We start from the raw sequence: 19,073 nt of genomic DNA on the forward strand, positions 1-19,073 counted from the left end.
TGGTGAAAATGGACTGGCAGCCAGTGAGTGGGTGTGAATGGGGTGGGGGGTGGGGAGGGTGGGTAGTGGGATGTGGAAACGATCGAAATCTTGTTCATTAGGAATGATGATAGGGAAAAAAATGGTGCTCAATGATAGGGGTAGGTCTACTTAGTTCTGACATTAACGAAACCTTCGGCTGGGAGTGCTCAATGATCTTGGCCATGACCTACCCTTTGGGCAATCAACAAGAGGTTCAGTAATGCCACAGCAATCTGATTGCCATTTTTTATCTCCTCAAGACAAAGTTGCATAATTAATTTACAGGGCTGAATTTTTAGGCCTTGTTGGGAGCAGGCACAGAAATGGGCAGGCAGGTAAATTTGCATCGCTGGTCAGCATGCAATTCCAATCCGAACCTGGGGCCATATAATCAGCAGGTAGCTAATTCAGTTTGTTGAAGGCCAATTAAAGCCTATTGATGGAGGCTGACTGGAATTGTCCTGTTGTCCTCCAGGTCTCATGAAGCGGCAGGAAACAGTGTACTTGCGTGGGGGCGGCTACCTGTCAGCAGACCGGGGGCCCACATTCCAGGCAGGCTTAGAAGCCCTCCCCAACTGCCTGGCTTCAGCTGAGGTGCGGATCACCCTGTAAAAGGGTGCCCCCACCACATGGCGGCCCTCCTGCTGAAGATATTTTTAGAAGGTTGGAGAAAGATACCTCCACCTTGGAGCACCTTCTCACACTCACTTACCTGAAAAGACATCCTGCTGATTCTTCAGTCCTAGAGGGCCTCCTATTGACCCTTCAGCTTAAAGAGCCCCCACCCGCTGTCCTATATTGCACAGTGAACTTGCCCTCTGACCATTAATTGGCCAATTCAGAGAAAATCACTGCCAGATAACAGTCTCTCACACAATGTGTGCTTCTGACCCCTGCACTTGAACCTGGCGGCAGGGTCCTGAATCCCACAGGGAAAGCCTTGTCCATTCTTATAAAACCTAGCACATGCTTTACATTAAATATATGTTCAGTCTTTGAACAATGTTGCTTACCCTATGTATGCAAAACTATGATTAACTTAAACTTTACTGTTGATGTTTCCAGTCAATCTGATCCTCACCTGGTCTTTGCTAAAAGTTACCATTCCTTGATATGCAGCATCCGCTGTGGCAAAAATGTGTGGAGGATTTGAAGAACGCTTGACACCATGATAAAGCTTAGAAAACTGTAGTAAAATATTGAACAAAAACAAAACATCAGAAAACTTATTGCACAAAGATTATTCCTCTTCATGTGACATATACAATCCATTCTACCTCTATGAGGCACTCATTAAACCATCTGTATTATTTGCCTTTCATAGTGACTACAGTTAAACTTAATTCATTGTATGTGTGTGATGCAGAACATTTCTGAAAGATGTAATAAAATGTGTGAGTCAAGCTTTTTACCATTTTAGATACACTGAGTTTTATCTCTTTGCCAATATTTCAGTCTTCTTCTAAAGCCATGGACTACACCAAGGTTATAGTGCATGTTGCAATACCTTACCCAATATCAACATTGGGTGCCAGAGAAGTGCTTGACAATTGTGGCATCACAGCACTAAGCACATTCTGGGAGTGGCATCTGGGGCTCTTCTGATTGTGTAGTTCAGCTACTTGCAAGATAAGCTCACTGTGTCATCATAGGAACTTGATAAATCATTGTTGCAATGGACAGAGCTTGTGCAGCTCAAGCCCAGTGGATTTACAGTTGGAAATTGCTTTGGGATCCCATAGAACCCAGATTTGAATATAGTAATGAGGCTCCCACCTGTCTCCAGTGAAAAATCTGGCCACTTGCAATTCTAAGATTGCCATGATGTGAAGAGTGAGACAAATTCATAAGGCAATTTTGGCTTCATAACCACGCAGTTTCTGCTGAAAAGCCAAGTGGTAGACAAACCAAGCTTGCTCCTTATGGTTCTCATGCTCTCAAAAACTTAGCCAACATGTTAGAAATTCAGACTTACCTCTGGAGTGTAAATAGGTAGGTCCTGGAAAGGGTTTAAAGCAATTAAAATGTCCCCAACGTAGGTGTATATCTGTAACTCTGAGTACCTTTTCTGTAGACAGTATATGATGGTTTCCTGTGAGATAAAAATATTATAAAATACGTAGTTTTACTATATGCTTCTGAGAAGGATATTGTTCAGCCATTATGATGAATGGGAAAAAGGAAAAAGAAACCCGATGTCCCACATAAAGCCATATAAAGTTATGCTAGAGTGAGAACAGTTGAAAATATAATCTAATATTTTGTTATTAAAGGTTCAAGAGGAAGAGGTAGAAATAGAAAAAATAAGCAATTGTTAGAATTTTGGATTCTTATAGAACTATCTTTCTCTTGACTGTGCCCAGGAATGGACCTTGTTCTCTTCACTCTTGAGGGTGTTCTTATCCTGTAATAGGCCCTGCAACATGAATACTCTAGACGCAGTGTTTTGCCTAAACTGGTTATTTCAGGTGAATAGCATTTGAAAAGGAATAGAGAAAGGGAAGGGATGGGAAACATACACACCCATAAGAAGAAATAATGTGGAGTGTGCTAAAATGTAAAGAAGAACAGGTGATTAAATGGCAGAAATAATTTTATCAGGAAGCAAATGACTATATTTGTAACAGATTATTACAGATAGTGTAATTTGTGAAATCTAAAATATTAATTTACAATTAAATAGAACTATGTAGCACAAACATTTGGTAACTACTGAAAATACAATATATAAAAATATATCTGTAACAAGAAACTTTAATGGGTCAATTAGTACATCTTTAGTTGTTAAGTATCTGGTGATAATTGTAAAATGTTCCATCTTTGAATAACACGTGCAGCCTATTTTCATTCTCTTGTGCTACTTTTGAGATCCGCATACTCTCCAGATATGACAAGCAGCATATGTTAGTTTCTGTAGTTCATTTACATTTCTGTAACCCATACATACAATACATATATATACTTCTCAGCTCCCAAGAGATTCATGAAAAATGTCCAAAAGCATTTCAAAAGATCTGTTACTCCAAAATCTGTCAGCTCCTTTGCCTTCCTTTCCACGTGTTATCTGCATATTGTCTACAGCAACTACCATGCATAATCATGTTTATCTAAAAATGTAATTAAAATCTCTACAACACAATTGCAACCCATCACTCCATCAGTAAACATCAAGCCATTGTTTCCCAAACTATCACTTATTTGCCCTACAGATCTTCCCTCCACGGTTCCAAATTCATAGGCCTGGATTTTCACAATGACAGAGTGCCTCGCCATCGTTGCAAAAATAGCAGAAGAGGTCTCGGCCCTGAACATAGCACTTGCCATTTTCATGGGGATGGGAATGGGCCTGCGCATTTTGCAGAGGCAGTGTCCATAGAAATTAGCAGCTGTCACCAGTCACGAGCAGTTTGGTGGAAGAGGTTTCTGAAACCCGATATATGAAGGCTAGACCTGGTAGGAGCAAGCCTGAACTTTATGGATTCATTTCAATAGCCAGGGTACCCTTTTGGAGATGTACTTTTTGGAAACAGTCCCAGGGCACCTTTAGGAGAGGCCAAGTGCCCTTTGGGATTGCTAAAATTAGGCATGAATGTGCTTAAAAAGTGCATAAACACGTTGGAACTATGAAGCTCATTGGAACTGACAAAAGCCACTATCAAAATTGTCAAGATGAACTGTCAAGAGTTGTCAAACCTTCAAGGCATTTAAAACTCCTGTCCTTAAACTCTTGGAAAATACTGTCTGGAGTGTTGAAAAAAAATGATTTCTTACTATTTCACTCTGCTGTTGACATAAACCTTAGGGTTTCCATTATTGGATAGGTGCTGCATGACTGATTGGATAAGTGCTGCATGACAGCTGTCCAATCATGTCGGATGCCTGCCAGTTCTATTTATAGCTCCAAGTGGTTATGGACTGTTTGAAGTGGGACTATGAATTCCAAAGCTTGTTTTTATCAGGGATTATGCAATTGAATGAAATGTTTGTTATTATAAAGGATAATGTGGTTGAAATAATTTAAATGTAGTAAACAGCTTTTTATGAATGAGTGTTTTTTTTTAAAACAAAGACCAGGACTTTCTGGTCATCGGGCGTGCTCACAGGCGGGCCTGGGAGCGGTCAGGAAGCTGACTGCCACTTGCAATCGGGACCCCAACCACGATTTCACACTGGATGGCTAATTAATGGCCAGCCAGCATGAATCCCACGCTGCAGCGCTCAGCACTGTCAGGGCGGGGGCGGGAAAGCATGAGCATGGAAGTTCACGCATGCGCACGGATGCACACAGTAAAAGCTCCCTGAGGCAGAGCTTCAGGGAGCTGAAGATTTTTAAAATAAAAAATAAAGATACTCTGTCACATGAGCAGGGGCATATTAAATACGAGTGTCAAAAGATTTTTTTAAAATTACTGGTCAAAACCTCATCCATGGATGAGGTTTCGCTAAAAATGCAAAGGCTGCTTGGCCTTTTCGCCCGCCCACCAACCAAACAGTTGGATGGGCAGTGAAAAATTCTAGTCAATTAATTAAGGGCCTAAATAGGCTGCTTAATTGTCAGCTGGCGGCTGCCGAGTCCCACACGTGTCCACTGACCGAAATATCGCGTGAGTACGCGATGACATTAGGATGCTTGCCCGATGTCACAGCACGTCCTTTTATACATGTTCAGGTCGGGCATGTGCCTGCCCGACAAGATAAAAACTCTGCTCAAAATCTGCAATAGACACTTGGAACTTTGTTTTATTTAATCTCAGCATGGGTCCTGAAGTCTGTCTATGGTGGATACTGGGTGAGTTGGCATGGTAGGTGTAAGGGCATATGGTGATGGGTGGGGGGCATGGGTTGGCATGAGTTGCCACTAAGTTAGCAAGGGCCATGGGTGTGTGGGGCATAGGTTGGCATGGAAGGCATGAGGGTCCATAGAGTGAGTAGAAGGGCATAGGTTAACATTGAGGATATGAGAAGTTATGGGAGGTGGGCAGAGTGGCATGGAGGGTATGAGGGCCATAGGAGCTGAGTGGGTGTTATGAGGTAGGGTGGATAGGGTACGGGGAGCACGTGGGGTAGGGGCAGTGAGGGTTGAGGGCTGAAGGTCTATTTTATGTTTACTGTTTTTTAAAAAGAGAACTTCAACACAATGCTGGTGTACTGAGACAGGCCTTCCGCCCAGCCCGCTTCCGCACCCAGCATCTTCTACACTCATGCCAGGATCACCCAAACTGACTCCCAGAGAACCCTGCCGTCAGGAAATGTCCCAATCCTGCACTCCTGACCCTGATCGGAAGATTTGGGCCAGTTTGTTTTCGTATTGCCTGCAAACTGCTGCCTCTGTTTAGGAAATGCTCATTAAACTAAATCAATTTCCAGCACCAAGGAACTTTCTTTATACTTGGCTAGCAACATCAACTGTGTAGCCCTGCTCCTGGGCAGACAGGACACATAAAGCTATCTTCACAAGGTTGGCCTAATGCAATTACATGTTGAAAAGGCAAAATCTATGTTTGCACAGTATTTTGACCACATAATTCAGACTGTCAATTTTTCAACCACAAAAGAAGGACTTTTCAATTAAATAGCTTATAAAACATCTTAAAATATTAAATGATGTCAGCAAATATCAGACATGTATGCCCTTGATTATTTCAATTCATACAACTTTTGCTTTCTTTCTACCTCTGTGAATCATACCAGTAATTCCAAAAACACGACATTTAAAAAAAATTTTTGTTAGCAAATGCTCATTTCTTTCCTCACTAATATTCCTCATTTCTTCTCAAGGCATTGATTTCTTGCTGGGTATAGCTGCAAGGATATGGCTCATCAAGTTGCCTATTATTCATGACAGCTTTCACACAGTATCAGCAGGATATTCAATTGCACGCAGCATAACAACCAAAACACACCTGGCATCCACTCATGGAAAAATTCAGCAGAGGTTGCGAGACAGTGATAAGAAATGAATGAGAAATCTGCATGGTTTTTCTCTCTCTAATCCAATGCTGCTAGGCTAATTTTAATACCCCTACCACTGTCCCTGCTGTGTTCAGTTAGCTATAGCAGCACACAATAGACACAGCAGAGTGATTCCACAACCGACGGATCAGGTGAAAGCTCTGCAGTCCTGCCACATCCAATCATGAATGGTGGTGGATAATTAAACAACTAACTGGAGGAGAAGGCCCCACAAACATGCCCATCCCCAATGCTGATAGAGCCCAACAAGTCAGTGCAAAAGACAAGGCTGAAATATTTGCACACGCCTTCAATGAGAAGTGCCGAGTGGATGATCCATCTTGGCCTCCTCTAGTGGCGCCCAGTCACCTGATGTCAGTATTCAGCCAATTTGATTCACTCGATGTGATGTCAAGAAATGGCTGAATGCACTGGATACAGGAAAGAATATGGGTCTTGACAACATCCCAGCTATATTAATGAAGACTTGTGCTCCAGAACTAACCACACCCATAGCCAAGCTACAACACTGGCAACCGCCCAACAATGTGGAAAATTACCTGGGTATGCCGTGTCCGCAAAAAGCAGGAAAAATCCAATCCGACCAACTATCCCCATGAATCTACACTCAATTGTCAGCAAAGTGATGGAAGGTGTCGTCAACAGTCTTAACAAGCAACACTTACTCAGCAATAACCTGCTCACCAATGCTCAATTTGGGCTCTGCTAGGGCTCCACAGCTCATTACAACTTGGGTCCAAACATTGACAAAGGAGTTGAATTCTGAAGCTGAGGTGAGATCAAGGCAGCATTTGGCAGCAGAATTGAAATCAATGGGAATCAAAAGAGAAATTCTGCACTGGTTGGAGTCATACCTAGTATAAATGAAGATGGCTGTAGTTGTTGCAGGCCAGTTATCTCAGTCCCAGGACATTGTTGCAAGTATTCCTCAGGATAGTGTCCTAGATCCAACCATCTTCAGCTGCTTCATCAATGACCTTCACTGAGATTAGCGTATAATTCCAGATTTTATTTATTGAAATTCCAGCGGCTATGCCCCCTTGATCCTGTGCCCCCAGAGAATTTGCCTGGACCTCTGGATTGCTAGTCCAGTGACACTACTACTCTGTCACTGTCTCCTCGTTAATTACCTCAGCTAAAAGACAATGGATGGGACTACACCCCAGATCTGGGCTAACGGTTATTGGGTTATGGAAGCACAGTTCGGCAGTTTGGGATAGCAGCCATATTGTGGAACTGTATAAAGTCAGGCTGAGAACAAAACAAAACAGAATTACCTGGAAAAACTCAGCAGGTCTGGCAGCATCGGTGGAGAAAAAAAGAGTTGACTTTTCGAGTCCTCATGAGCCTTCAACAGAACTAGGTGAATCCAAGGAAGGGGTGAAATATAAGATGGTTTAAGGTGTGTGAGGAGGGTGGGTGGGTTTGGGTGGGGGGAGAGAAGTGGAGGGGAGTGGTGTGGTTGTAGGGACAAACAAGCAGTGATAGAAGCAGATCATCAAAAGATGTCACAGACAACAGAACAAAAGATCACACAGGTGTTGAAGTTGGTGATATTATCTAAACGAATGTGCTAATTAAGAATGGATGGTAGGGCACTCAAGGTATAGCTCTAGTGGGGGTGGGGGGAGCATAAAAGATTTAAAAATATTTTAAAATAATGGAAATAGGTGGGAAAAGAAAAATCTATATAATTTATTGGAAAAAACAAAAGGAAGGGGGAAGAAACAGAAAGTGGGTGGGGATGGAGGAGGGAGGTCAAGACCTAAAGTTGTTGAATTCAATATTCAGTCCGGAAGGGTGTAAAGTGCCTAGTTGGAAGATGAGGTGTTGTTCCTCCAGTTTGCGTTAGGCTTCACTGGAACAATGCAGCAAGCCAAGGACAGACATGTGGGCAAGAGAGCAGGGTGGAATGTTAAAATGGCAAGCGACAGGGAGGTTTGGGTCATTCTTGCGGACAGACCGCAGGTGTTCTGCAAAGCGGTCACCCAGTTTACGTTTGGTCTCACCAATGTAGAGGAGACCACATTGGGAGCAACGAATGCAGTAGACTAAGTTGGGGGAAATGCAAGTGAAATGCTGCTTCACTTGAAAGGAGTGTTTGGGCCCTTGGACGGTGAGGAGAGAGGAAGTGAAGGGGCAGGTGTTACATCTTTTGCGTGGGCATGGGGTGGTGCCATAGGAGGGGGTTGAGGAGTAGGGGGTGATGGAGGAGTGGACCAGGGTGTCCCGGAGGGAATGATCCCTACGGAATGCTGACAGGTGGGGGGAAGGGAAGATGTGTTTGGTGGTGGCATCACGCTGGAGTTGGCGGAAATGGCGGAGGATGATCCTTTGAATGCAGAGGCTGGTGGGGTGATAAGTGAGGACAAGGGAGACCCTATCATGTTTCTGGGAGGGAGTAGAAGGCGTGAGAGTGGATGTGCGGGAGATGGGCCAGACACATTTGAGGGCCCTGTCAACGACCGTGGGTGGAAAACCTCAGTTAAGGAAGAAGGAGGACATGTCAGAGGAACTGTTTTTGAAGGTAGCATCATCGGAACAGATGCAACAGAGGTGAAGGAACTGAGAGAATGGGATGGAGTCCTTACAGGAAGCGGGGTGTGAGGAGCTGTAGTCGAGGTAGCGGTGTGAGTCGGTAGGTTTGTAATGGATATTGGTGGACAGTCTATCACCAGAGATTGAGACAGAGAGGTCAAGGAAGGGAAGGGAAGTGTCAGAGATGGACCACATCAAAATGATGGAGGGGTGGAGATTGGAAGCAAAATTAATAAATTTTTCCAAATCCCGACGAGAGCATGAAGCAGCACCGAAGTAATCATCGATGTACCGGAGAAAGAGTTGTGGAAGGGGGCCGGAGTAGGACTGGAACAAGGAATGTTCCACATACACCATAAAGAGACAGGCATAGCTGGGGCCCATGCAGGTACCCATAGCCACACCTTTTATTTGGAGGAAGTGAGAGGAGTTGAAGGAGAAATTGTTCAATGTGAGAACAAGTTCAGCCAGACAGAGCAGAGTAATGGTGGATGGGAATTGTTCGGGCCTCTGTTCGAGGAAGAAGCTAAGGGCCCTCAGACCATCCTGGTGGGGGATGGAGGTGTAGAGGGATTGGACGTCCATGGTGAAGAGGAAGCAGTTGGGGCCAGGGAACTGGAAATTGTCGATGTGACGTAAGGTGTCAGAGGATTCACAGATGTAGGTGGGAAGGGACTGGACAAGGGGAGAGAGAAGGGAGTCCAAGATAACGAGAAATGAGTTCTGTGGGGCAGGAGCAAGCTGACACGATCGGTCTACTGGGACAGTTTTGTTTGTGGATTTTGGGTAGGAGGTAGAAGCGGGCCGTCCGATATTGGGCGACTATCAGGTTGGAAGCTGTGGGAGGAAGATCACCAGAGGAGATGAGGTCACTGACAGTCCTGGAAACAATGGCTTGATGTTCAGTGGTGGGGTCATGGTCCAGGGAGAGGTCGGAGGAAGTGTCTGCGAGTTGACGCTCAGCCTCCGTAAGGTAGAGGTCAGTGCGCCAGACAACAACAGCACCACCCTTGTCAGCGGGTTTGATGACAATGTCAGGGTTGGACCTGAGAGAATGGAGTGCAGTAAGTTCAGAGAGAGAGAGATTAGAATGGGTGAGAGGAGCAGAGAAATTGAGACGAGTAATGTCTCAATTCTCAGTGAAAAGATCAAGAGAAGGTAAGAATCCAGAGGGAGGGTTCCAGGTGGAGGAGAATATTAGAGGTGGGTGAAAGGATCCGTTGAACAGGGAGAGTACTCCTGCCCAAAGAAGTGAGCCCGGAGACAAAAACGGCGGAAGAAGAGTTCAGCATCGTGCCGAGCCTGAAATTCATTGAGGTGAGGGCGTAAAGGTACGAAACTAAGTCTGGGGCTGGAATTGGAAGATGGGGTGGGGACGGAGGGACAGGCAGGGGTGGAGGGTCCTAGATGGGTGTTGGTGTCGATGAGTTGTTGGAGCTTGCGTTCCTTAGCACTTGAGAGAAAGAGAAAAAGTTTCTTGTTGAGGCGTCGGATGAGAAAGGAACGCAATTGTTCTCACGCTGAATAATTTCTCTTTCAACTCCTCTCACTTCCTCCAAATAAAAGGTGTGGCTATGGGTACCTGCATGGGCCCCAGCTATGCCTGTCTCTTTATGGGGTATGTGGAACATTCCTTGTTCCAGTCCTACTCCGGCCCCCTTCCACAACTCTTTCTCCGGTACATCGATGATTACTTCGGTGCTGCTTCATGCTCTCGTCGGGATTTGGAAAAATTTATTAATTTTGCTTCCAATCTCCACCCCTCCATCATTTTCATGTGGTCCATCTCTGACACTTCCCTTCCCTTCCTTGACCTCTCTGTCTCAATCTCTGGTGATAGACTGTCCACCAATATCCATTACAAACCTACCGACTCCCACAGCTACCTCGACTACAGCTCCTCACACCCCGCTTCCTGTAAGGACTCCATCCCATTCTCTCAGTTCCTTCGCCTCCGTAGCATCTGTTCCGATGATGCTACCTTCAAAAACAGTTCCTCCGACATGTCCTCCTTCTTCCTTAACCGAGGTTTTCCACCCACGGTCGTTGATCAACCGTGTCTGGCCCATCTCCCACCCATCCGCCCTCACGCCTTCTCCTCCCTCCCAGAAAAATGATAGGGTCCCCCTTGTCCTCACTTATCACCCCACCAGCCTCTGCATTCAAAGGATCACCCTCCGCCATTTCCGCCAACTCCAGCGTGATGCCACCACCAAACACATCTTCCCTTCACCCCACCTTGTCAGCATTCCGTAGGGATCATTCCCTCCGGGACACCCTGGTCCACTCCTCCATCACGCCCTACTCCTCAACCCCCTCCTATGGCACCACCCCATGCCCACGCAAAAGATACAACACCTGCCCCTTCACTTCCTCTCTCCTCACTGTCCAAGGGCCCAAACTCTCCTTTCAAGTGAAGCAGCATTTCACTTGCATTTCCCCCAACTTAGTCTACTGCATTCGTTGCTCCCAATGTGGTCTCCTCTACATTGGAGAGACCAAACGTAAACTGGGCGACCGCTTTGCAGAACACCTGCGGTCTGTCCGCAAGAATGACCCAAACCTCCCTGTCGCTTGCCATTTTAACATTCCACCCTGCTCTCTTGCCCACATGTCTGTCCTTGGCTTGCTGCATTGTTCCAGTGAAGCCCAACGCAAACTGGAAGAAACACCTCATCTTCCAACTAGGCACTTTACACCCTTCCGGACTGAATATTGAATTCAATTAGGTCTTGACCTCCCTCCTCCATCCCCACCCACTTTCTGTTTCTTCCCCCTTCCTTTTGTTTTTTCCAATAAATTATATAGATTTTTCTTTTCCCACCTATTTCCATTATTTTAAAATATTTTTAAATCTTTTATGCTCCCCCCACCCCCACTAGAGCTACACCTTGAGTGCCCTACCATCCATTCTTAATTAGCATATTCGTTTAGATAATATCACCAACTTCAACACCTATGTGTTCTTTTGTTCTGTTGTCTGTGACATCTTTTGATGATCTGCTTCTATCACTGCTTGTTTGTCCCTACAACCACACCACTCCCCTCCACTTCTCTCCCCACACCCAAACCCATCCCCCCTCCTCACACACCTTAAACCAGCTTATATTTCACCCCTCCTTTGGATTCACCTAGTTCTGTTGAAGGCTCATGAGGACTCGAAACGTCAACTCTTTTCTTCTCCGCCGATGCTGCCAGACCTGCTGAGTTTTTCCAGGTAATTCTGTTTTGTTTTGGATTTCCAGCATCCGCAGTTTTTTTGTTTTTATTCAGGCTGAGAACAGCCACTTTGGTGCATAACCCCAAGGAAGAACTCCGAGACACCCATCTGTGAGGGTTCGCAGCCAAAGGGGAGCAAAGAGGAAGGTGTCCAGCCATCAGTTGCTGGTCTGCTTAAAAAGAATCCAAGCAAATGGCGTAACCATAGAACTAGTGAGGAACAAGAAAACTTCTCTCTATCCAAAAACTTACTGACCTGCTGAGTCCACCTGAAAAGGCAATAACAGTTCCACATGTATGCTGACAACACCCAACTCTACCTCACGGCCACCTCTCTCAACCCCTCCGCTTCTCAAAATCATCAGATTGCTTATCCAGCTTCCAGTATTTGATGGGCAGAAATTTCCTCTAACTAAATGTTGAGAACACCAAGCCATTGTCTTCAGACTCCTCCACAAACTCTGCTCCATAATCACCAATTCCATCCTTCTCTTTGGCAACTGTATGAGGCTGAACCAAACTGTTGGCAACCTTGTTGACATATTTGATCCCGCGATGAGCTTCCGACCACATACCTGCGCTATCACAAAGATTTAAATAATTCCACCTCCGTAATGTCGTCCGATTCTACGCACCTCAGCTCCAAAAATCTGCTGCCTGTATTCTAACCCACACCAAGCCTCTTTCACCCATCACCCCTGTGCTTACTGGCCGATACTGGACCCAATTAAGCGATACCTCAATTTTTAAAAGTCTTATCCTTGATTTCAAATCCCTTCATGGTCTCACCCCCTTCCTATCCCTGTAATCTCCTCTAACCCCACAACGCTCCAAGATGCTTACGCTAATTCTGGTCTCTTGAGAAACCCTGATTTTAATTGCTCCACCATTGATAGCCATGTCTTCAGCTGCCTGGGCCCTAAGGTCTGGAATTCCTCACTAATCTTCTCCACTTTACTAACTTTCTTCCTTTAGGACACTCCTTAAAATCTACCTCTTTGGCCAAGCTTTCACTCATCTGCCTTTACGTGGCTCAGTGTCATATTACTCAGCTTGCAGACAATTACGGCAACAAGGTTGTGAACAGTCATCTTCTGCCTCATCCAGTTGCCAGAGAGAGGGATGGAGACACCTTTGAACATTTTACTCTGATAAACATATAAATACAAGTTGATGTTGTTATTATACATCTATAGGTAAGGTAGTTTCATAAATGTATGCACATCTGAAAATATACCAATATGTATAATTTCTGCAATAGTACATTGAGAACCCAATAGAAAGATTATTAATTTTTTATAGAAATAATTCATTGATGTGATTGTAAAAAGGAATTGGTATAGTCCAAATCTACCTGTGGAACCATCAGTCCCACTTCAAATTGTTAGGGGAAGGTTAGAAAGAAGGGATCACAATTTCTTGACCTGAATGAAAATGGAGATAATCTTCACCAGGAAATGCAAGTGTGTCTCAAGTACCATAGGATTACTATCAAAGATGCTGATGAGGATCAAGACCTGCATCTTAATAATTGCAGACACTGACACCAGAGTCATGAGATAAGAGTTGCCTTCTGCAGCTTTTAGAGATTTAAACTCAAGTCTAATTGTGCTGCTGTGTTCGGTGAGAGGAAAATGAGAAAACGCAAACAGATGGTAAAAAGAAATGAAGTTATATATTTACTGGAATTATACCACTGTTAAGTGAAAAGGCTAGAGAAGTTGGAATATTTTTTTTCCTTACAGCAGTAAAGGAGGAGAAGAGATTTAATGGTAGATTTCAAAATAATGAGGGGCTATGATAGAGTAAAGAGGGAAAAAAATATTTTCATTGAGAGAAATGTCAGTAATCAGTTGACACAGATTTAATGAGAACAAATGTCATCTGAGAGAGCTACTGAGAAAATAGGACATAGAAAGGAGATACTTACATAAAGGTAGAGAGTGAGTAAGTCAAGTGGAAATAAGACCAGAAATACAGAGGTGATAAAAAAAGTGTGTAAAAAGCAAACAGAGAGAGATAGACAGATGGAAATAAACTTTAAAAATGTGAGACAAACAAAAAAAACAGTTACAGGAAGTAAAGTATAATTCTTTGCATTTGAAATTCGATTGTTTGCCAATTTCAGGCCAATTGTTCTGTTTTTCTTGAAAGACTATCCCATTGTCTTTTCTTTTTAAACAATAGAATTTCATTGTCAGAACTTACTGTACGCTCTGAAACTACGGGAAAAATTTTCCCCTGGTCGGGAGGAAAGTGTGGGAGCAGACGTGGGCGGGCGCACGCGCCTCCAATCGGCACCCCCGATTGGGGGCAAGCCGTTATTTTACATAGGCGGGCCAATTAAGGCCCACCCAGCGTGACGTCCGCTCAGAAGCGCTACGCGCCCCCTGTGCAAGTGGAGCAGATTCCATCAGCCGGGAGTGCGTTCTTTCACGCAGGCACACAAAAGAGTGCACTGATCTCCCTGAGGCTAAGTGCTGCCTCAGGGAGATCAGCTCAGGTTTAAAATTTGTAATACAAATGATAAAAAAATTTCCTTGACATGTCCCCTCATGTGACACTGTCCCACCCGTGGATGAGGTTTCATGCTTTTTTCGAAGCTTGCCAGGGTTCCCAGCCTGCCCGCCAACCTTAAGGTTGGACCATCAGGTCCATTGATGACTTTAATTAGTTTTTCACTGGCCTCAATAGGCCGTTGACCAGTCGGCAAGCGCATAGCTGACTCGACTGTGCCCCCGCTGACCTGAAAATGGAAATGATGCGGGGTGACGTCAGGAGTTCCACCCAACGTCATTCCGTATCACTGTATGCATCGGCGAGCAGGCCCCGCCCCTCACTCACTGACCAGAAGATCCTGCCCTATGTGTTCCCTTGTGCTGAACTCACTGCCTGATTTAAAGCAAGTTTTAATACCATGGTTTAATTATAATGAATGTCCCAGTTTTACTGCAGATGGTACTTAGTTAAGTGGTACAAAGATTTATAGCACCCTATGTGTACCAATCTACCGGTGAAAAATAAAACAAACAGAAAATGCTGCTGACTCAAGAGGGGGATGTTAGTTACGTCATAAATTTAAAATTATCACTAACCATATGACAAGGTTGTTAGAACATATCCCTACCAGAAAACTCTGACATTATTTGCATTCAACAGCATTCATTTGCACTGAAAAGTGATCATTTAGCTATCATTTGAAATTCCAGGCAGTGATCGACTGACATTAATGCACTCAATCAACATTATTTGCAATCAATTAATAACCTTCAAAATGTTCAGAAGCATCAAAAGTAATCAGAGCTTGTTCGCGAGGAAAAATTCTAAATTCTAGCAATAACGACAAAATTTGACTTAAGTGCGGGATTTTCTCCTTCGCATACTAAATGCAGTGGCAGGCGACGTTTATCCTGTTGGCTGCAATGGCATGTTTCCACGCCTTATTGTCCGCTTTCCACCTCATTAAATATGTATTGTGGATGGGCAGCCTCTGATTCGTCTGCCCTGCTGTGACCTCAGCAGATCATCTCTCTGGGCACCATATTTAAACCACACCAGTGCGCAGTTTCTCAATGCCTGCAGCCCCGGACTGCTCCAGAATTGAGATGGACCCCAAAGGGAAGAAACATGCTCCCCCAAATTCTGTGACGCCTCGTTGGGCTGCCTTCTGGATTCCATGGAGGTCCTCTACCCTCGTGATGGCCAGCAGAGGTCCACAAACCTCTCAATTGTGGATTGGGACGCGGTGAGTGCCAACGTCGCACAGAAAATGTCAGCCATCCAGTGCAGAAAAAGCATGAAGGATATCATCCGTTCCGCCAAGGTAAGTCAACCAGCTCATCACTCAACTCACACCCTCAAGCCCATCAGACATTTGCAGGGTGCCACTCCACAAGGATCTCACACACTATCAGTTCAAGGGACATCGCCACTCACTCTCGCACACACCTTCACATCTCCATCTAGGCTCATACCCTGTGTAGCTTGTGTCCTCATCCCATGGATGGCTCCACCCACTAACCATAGAAGGCAAATATCCTTATCCTCTGCCTTGACATTTATCCTGCTCACACGCTCTCTATCTGTCTTTATGCAGGGCAAGCGTACCCATAATAGGACGGGGAGGTCCGAGACTGGCTTTGGCATGGCTGAAATAAAGTCCCTCACTCCCTTTGAGAAGCCAGTTATTGAGCTGGCCAGGGATACCAGGACCATTCATGTGCCGATGGTGAGATTGGTGGTACACTCTCAAGCGAGGATCTCTCATCAGTTGATCCCTCAGGCAACAAATCTGTGATTTCCACTGTCCTGTTTTCAAGTCGCCTGCCATGCACTGATTTTCTCTACTCTCATAGGCACCTCTGGAAAGCACCTCAGAGATACCACAAGCTAGCCCCTCATATCTAGCCCTGAGGACACCTCGAATGAGGATGCTGAACAAAATCAGGGGAAGACATGCCATGACACTCACTCACACCCTCCAGTACAGAGACACATACCTCAGTGGGACCTAGATCTAGAGCAGGTTCGGGGTCACAAGTTGGTGAGCACAGCACACAATCTAGTCCACAGCAGATGGAGCAAGGACATCCAAGGGCGACGGCACTCGGAGGACTGCTGGTGGCCGGGATTCTGCTGAATCTGGGTCAGAAGACAAGCCACCGGACTCGGTCCTAACTCAACTGGTGGAGCTGCAGCGACTGTCAGAGGAATATCAGAAATGGTTGTCAGCTGCATTCCACAGGTTGCAACATATGATGGAGGAATCTGTCTGCCATGAACACCTTGACACAGCACCTGCGCTGCTGTAGGAGTTGCACTCCATCACCGTAGACATTGGTGTCATCCAGCAACGGCTGCATGAGAGGAGGCCAGGACACCGCGATCTCACTGCAGCTGCCCCTTCTCTTCAAAGATCCAGCCAGGGGCACTTGGGCACCCGCACGGACCAGCAGCTGGACACCCCGGGGCCATCCACCCAGGTGACCCCGGGAATGCCCAGCCAATCCCAATCCCCTCTTCCTGTGACCATTACCTCCAGCTCCACAGGCCAAGGAGGGTGCACCTGTCCTACAGCAGGAGATCCAAAGCAGGCCAGGGCCCTCCAGGTCTCAGCCCTCCAGAGGGCACCTGCCAAAGTCATCACAGACAACGGGGCGCAGCAATCAGCAGGCTGCCTACACCTCCACTGTGGATGTTGGGGATGCAATAAGATATAGCAGTAGGGTCTGGAAAAGAAATAAGTATTAGGTGGCTTGGGTGTTCACCACATGTATTTACTTTTCACCACTGTAAACATAATGGCACCCATTTCACATCAACTCTTTTGAATGCCTCCTCTTTAAGCTGAGCTGTGTTGTAGTCAACCAGGTGTGACACCATGATCCCTCCCTCCACTTATCCCAGATGTCACTATCACATGCCTCTATTAGATGTTGTGTGCATCCATCTCACCACAATATTTGTCCATTCTCAGCTCACTGCTGACATCAATGATGCTTCACCCTCAATGTAAAGCATTCTTGTGGAAAGCACCTCATTCACATGTTTACTGAGTCATGTCATCATCATCCTTGGCTATGTAAGGTTGAGGCTGAGGTGTTCACTCAACTCATCTACATTCTTGAAAGGTGGAGGTGTAGTGTAGAAGGATGGATGTTGAAATGTCTGGAGAAGGGAAATAGTTCCAGGAACTCCATGTACTCTGTCATCCGACAGGGCTTTCAATTTATAAGCTCACATTCAGAGCACCTTTCTGCCTTACGTGTTGCCAAACCTCCAACTGTACATCTGCTAAGCTCACCAATATGTGTGAACACCTTCCCACCTCAATGTGCCAGAGATCTGCCCATCGTAGCCACATTATTGTCCAGCGCCCAAAGCTACAACATTGAGCATTTGTTTCCAACATTGTAGTTATCAGTATTGCACCACAAGGCTCTTGTCATAATGTAGGGATGCAGCGCTGAGCCATACATTCTGCTTAAGTGTTCCCTCAACTAAACGCCCGCCAAGGTCAACAATGGTAAATCCAAAGGGTAACATGTTGCAGTCAATGGAGCTTTTGAGCATACTCTTGATACACTTATGTTAGCTTGATGGGAAGATAATGTTGAGGGCAGCAATGGGCCTGGAGCAAAGAGGCAATGAAGCTGATGTGTGCTCTTTATCGCCGACGAAGTGTTACCTTGAGGGCTCCCATGGTATGCTAGCATTTTCGAGTTTGTAAGGGCCAAGGATGGCCATTGGGGAGACTGTTTGTGTTAAAGAAGAGGCATTTTGTTGTGTGGCAGGCAAGTGTGTGAACATGATCACCCTAAGGTGCTCCACCTCCAATGAAAGGTCTGACTAAATGTAGGCCCGCATTCCTAACTGAGAGTGCCAGATATCAATGTGGCTGAGATGAAGGTGACACAGAGGACTGGGTGATCTCAAAATGGATTAACATCTGCAGAACATCCTTGGCTACCTTGGCATAAGTGTCACCTATCAGTATCACCATCAAGATTACACAGGATGCATCTGCTGTTGCTGGAAATGGATCGCCTTGAGGAGCTTTGTCAGGCTGAAGGCATATTGCTACAAGCTCACCAAGTATTGTGGAACATGTACCACTACCATAGTGACCGGGATCCTGGGGAAACGCTTTAAGAGGCAGCACCTTCTAACATCTGATACCGAACTCCCTCCTCCAGTTAGCACTTCATCTCAGTAAGGACACATGCATTCAAAGCTTCCTCATCCTTCAAAGGATCAGAATAATGGTGAACTTAATGTGTAACTATTCATTCTCAGATTGATGTGCATGGTTGAAATGAGAGACATAGCTATGCTGGTGGATCATGTTGGCCCATGATGGAAGGCACTTGTCCAAGAGGAAACTCAGTACTACTCGTCATCCTCCTCATGGAATCTGGTGGCTCTGAGGGCCTCACTTGCAATGTCTGCCTCATCTGGCCCATGCTATGGCCTCTTACCCTGCAGCCTCGTCTTCCTCTACCTCATCCCTTTCTATGTCTTCCTCATCAGAGGATACATGCAGCTCCTCCATCTCAGCACCTGGCAAGTCCTCCCTCCTTTGCAGTGCCAGGTTGTGCAGCGCACAGTAAACCACAATGATCCATGAGACCCTCTGGGGTGTGTACTGGAATGCTCTGCCAGATGTGTCAAGATATCGGAATCTCACGTTCAAGATGCCAATGTTCAGGTAGCGGTCTGAACATCGTTGTACTTTCTCTCAGCTGAATTTTGTGGCCGCCACACGGGCGTCATCAGCCATGTCTTTTGCGGGTACCCTTTGTCACCGATGAGGCAACCCTGGA

The 19,073-nt window shown here is 45.5% G+C and overlaps 1 protein-coding gene across 17 annotated transcripts in view; it reads right to left on the reverse strand.

Annotated features, from left to right (window-relative positions):
• Positions 1-19,073, reverse strand: part of myo3b (myosin IIIB) — a 661,003-nt gene that overhangs the window by 437,452 nt on the left and 204,478 nt on the right. For all 17 annotated transcript variants that reach the window (XR_005944587.1, XR_005944588.1, XM_041201000.1 and 14 more), the window contains 2 exons: positions 1,997-2,113; positions 1,103-1,207 (listed from right to left, as the gene is read on the reverse strand). Coding sequence is in view for 15 of the 17 variants with exons in the window: in XM_041201000.1 (XP_041056934.1) it covers positions 1,103-1,207; positions 1,997-2,113 (222 nt within the window). In the remaining 2 variants the exon portion in view is untranslated. The remainder of the gene's footprint in view (positions 1-1,102; positions 1,208-1,996; positions 2,114-19,073) is intronic.

Source organism: Carcharodon carcharias, chromosome 12 (genome assembly GCF_017639515.1).
Source record: "Carcharodon carcharias isolate sCarCar2 chromosome 12, sCarCar2.pri, whole genome shotgun sequence".
Lineage (NCBI taxonomy): Eukaryota > Metazoa > Chordata > Chondrichthyes > Lamniformes > Lamnidae > Carcharodon > Carcharodon carcharias.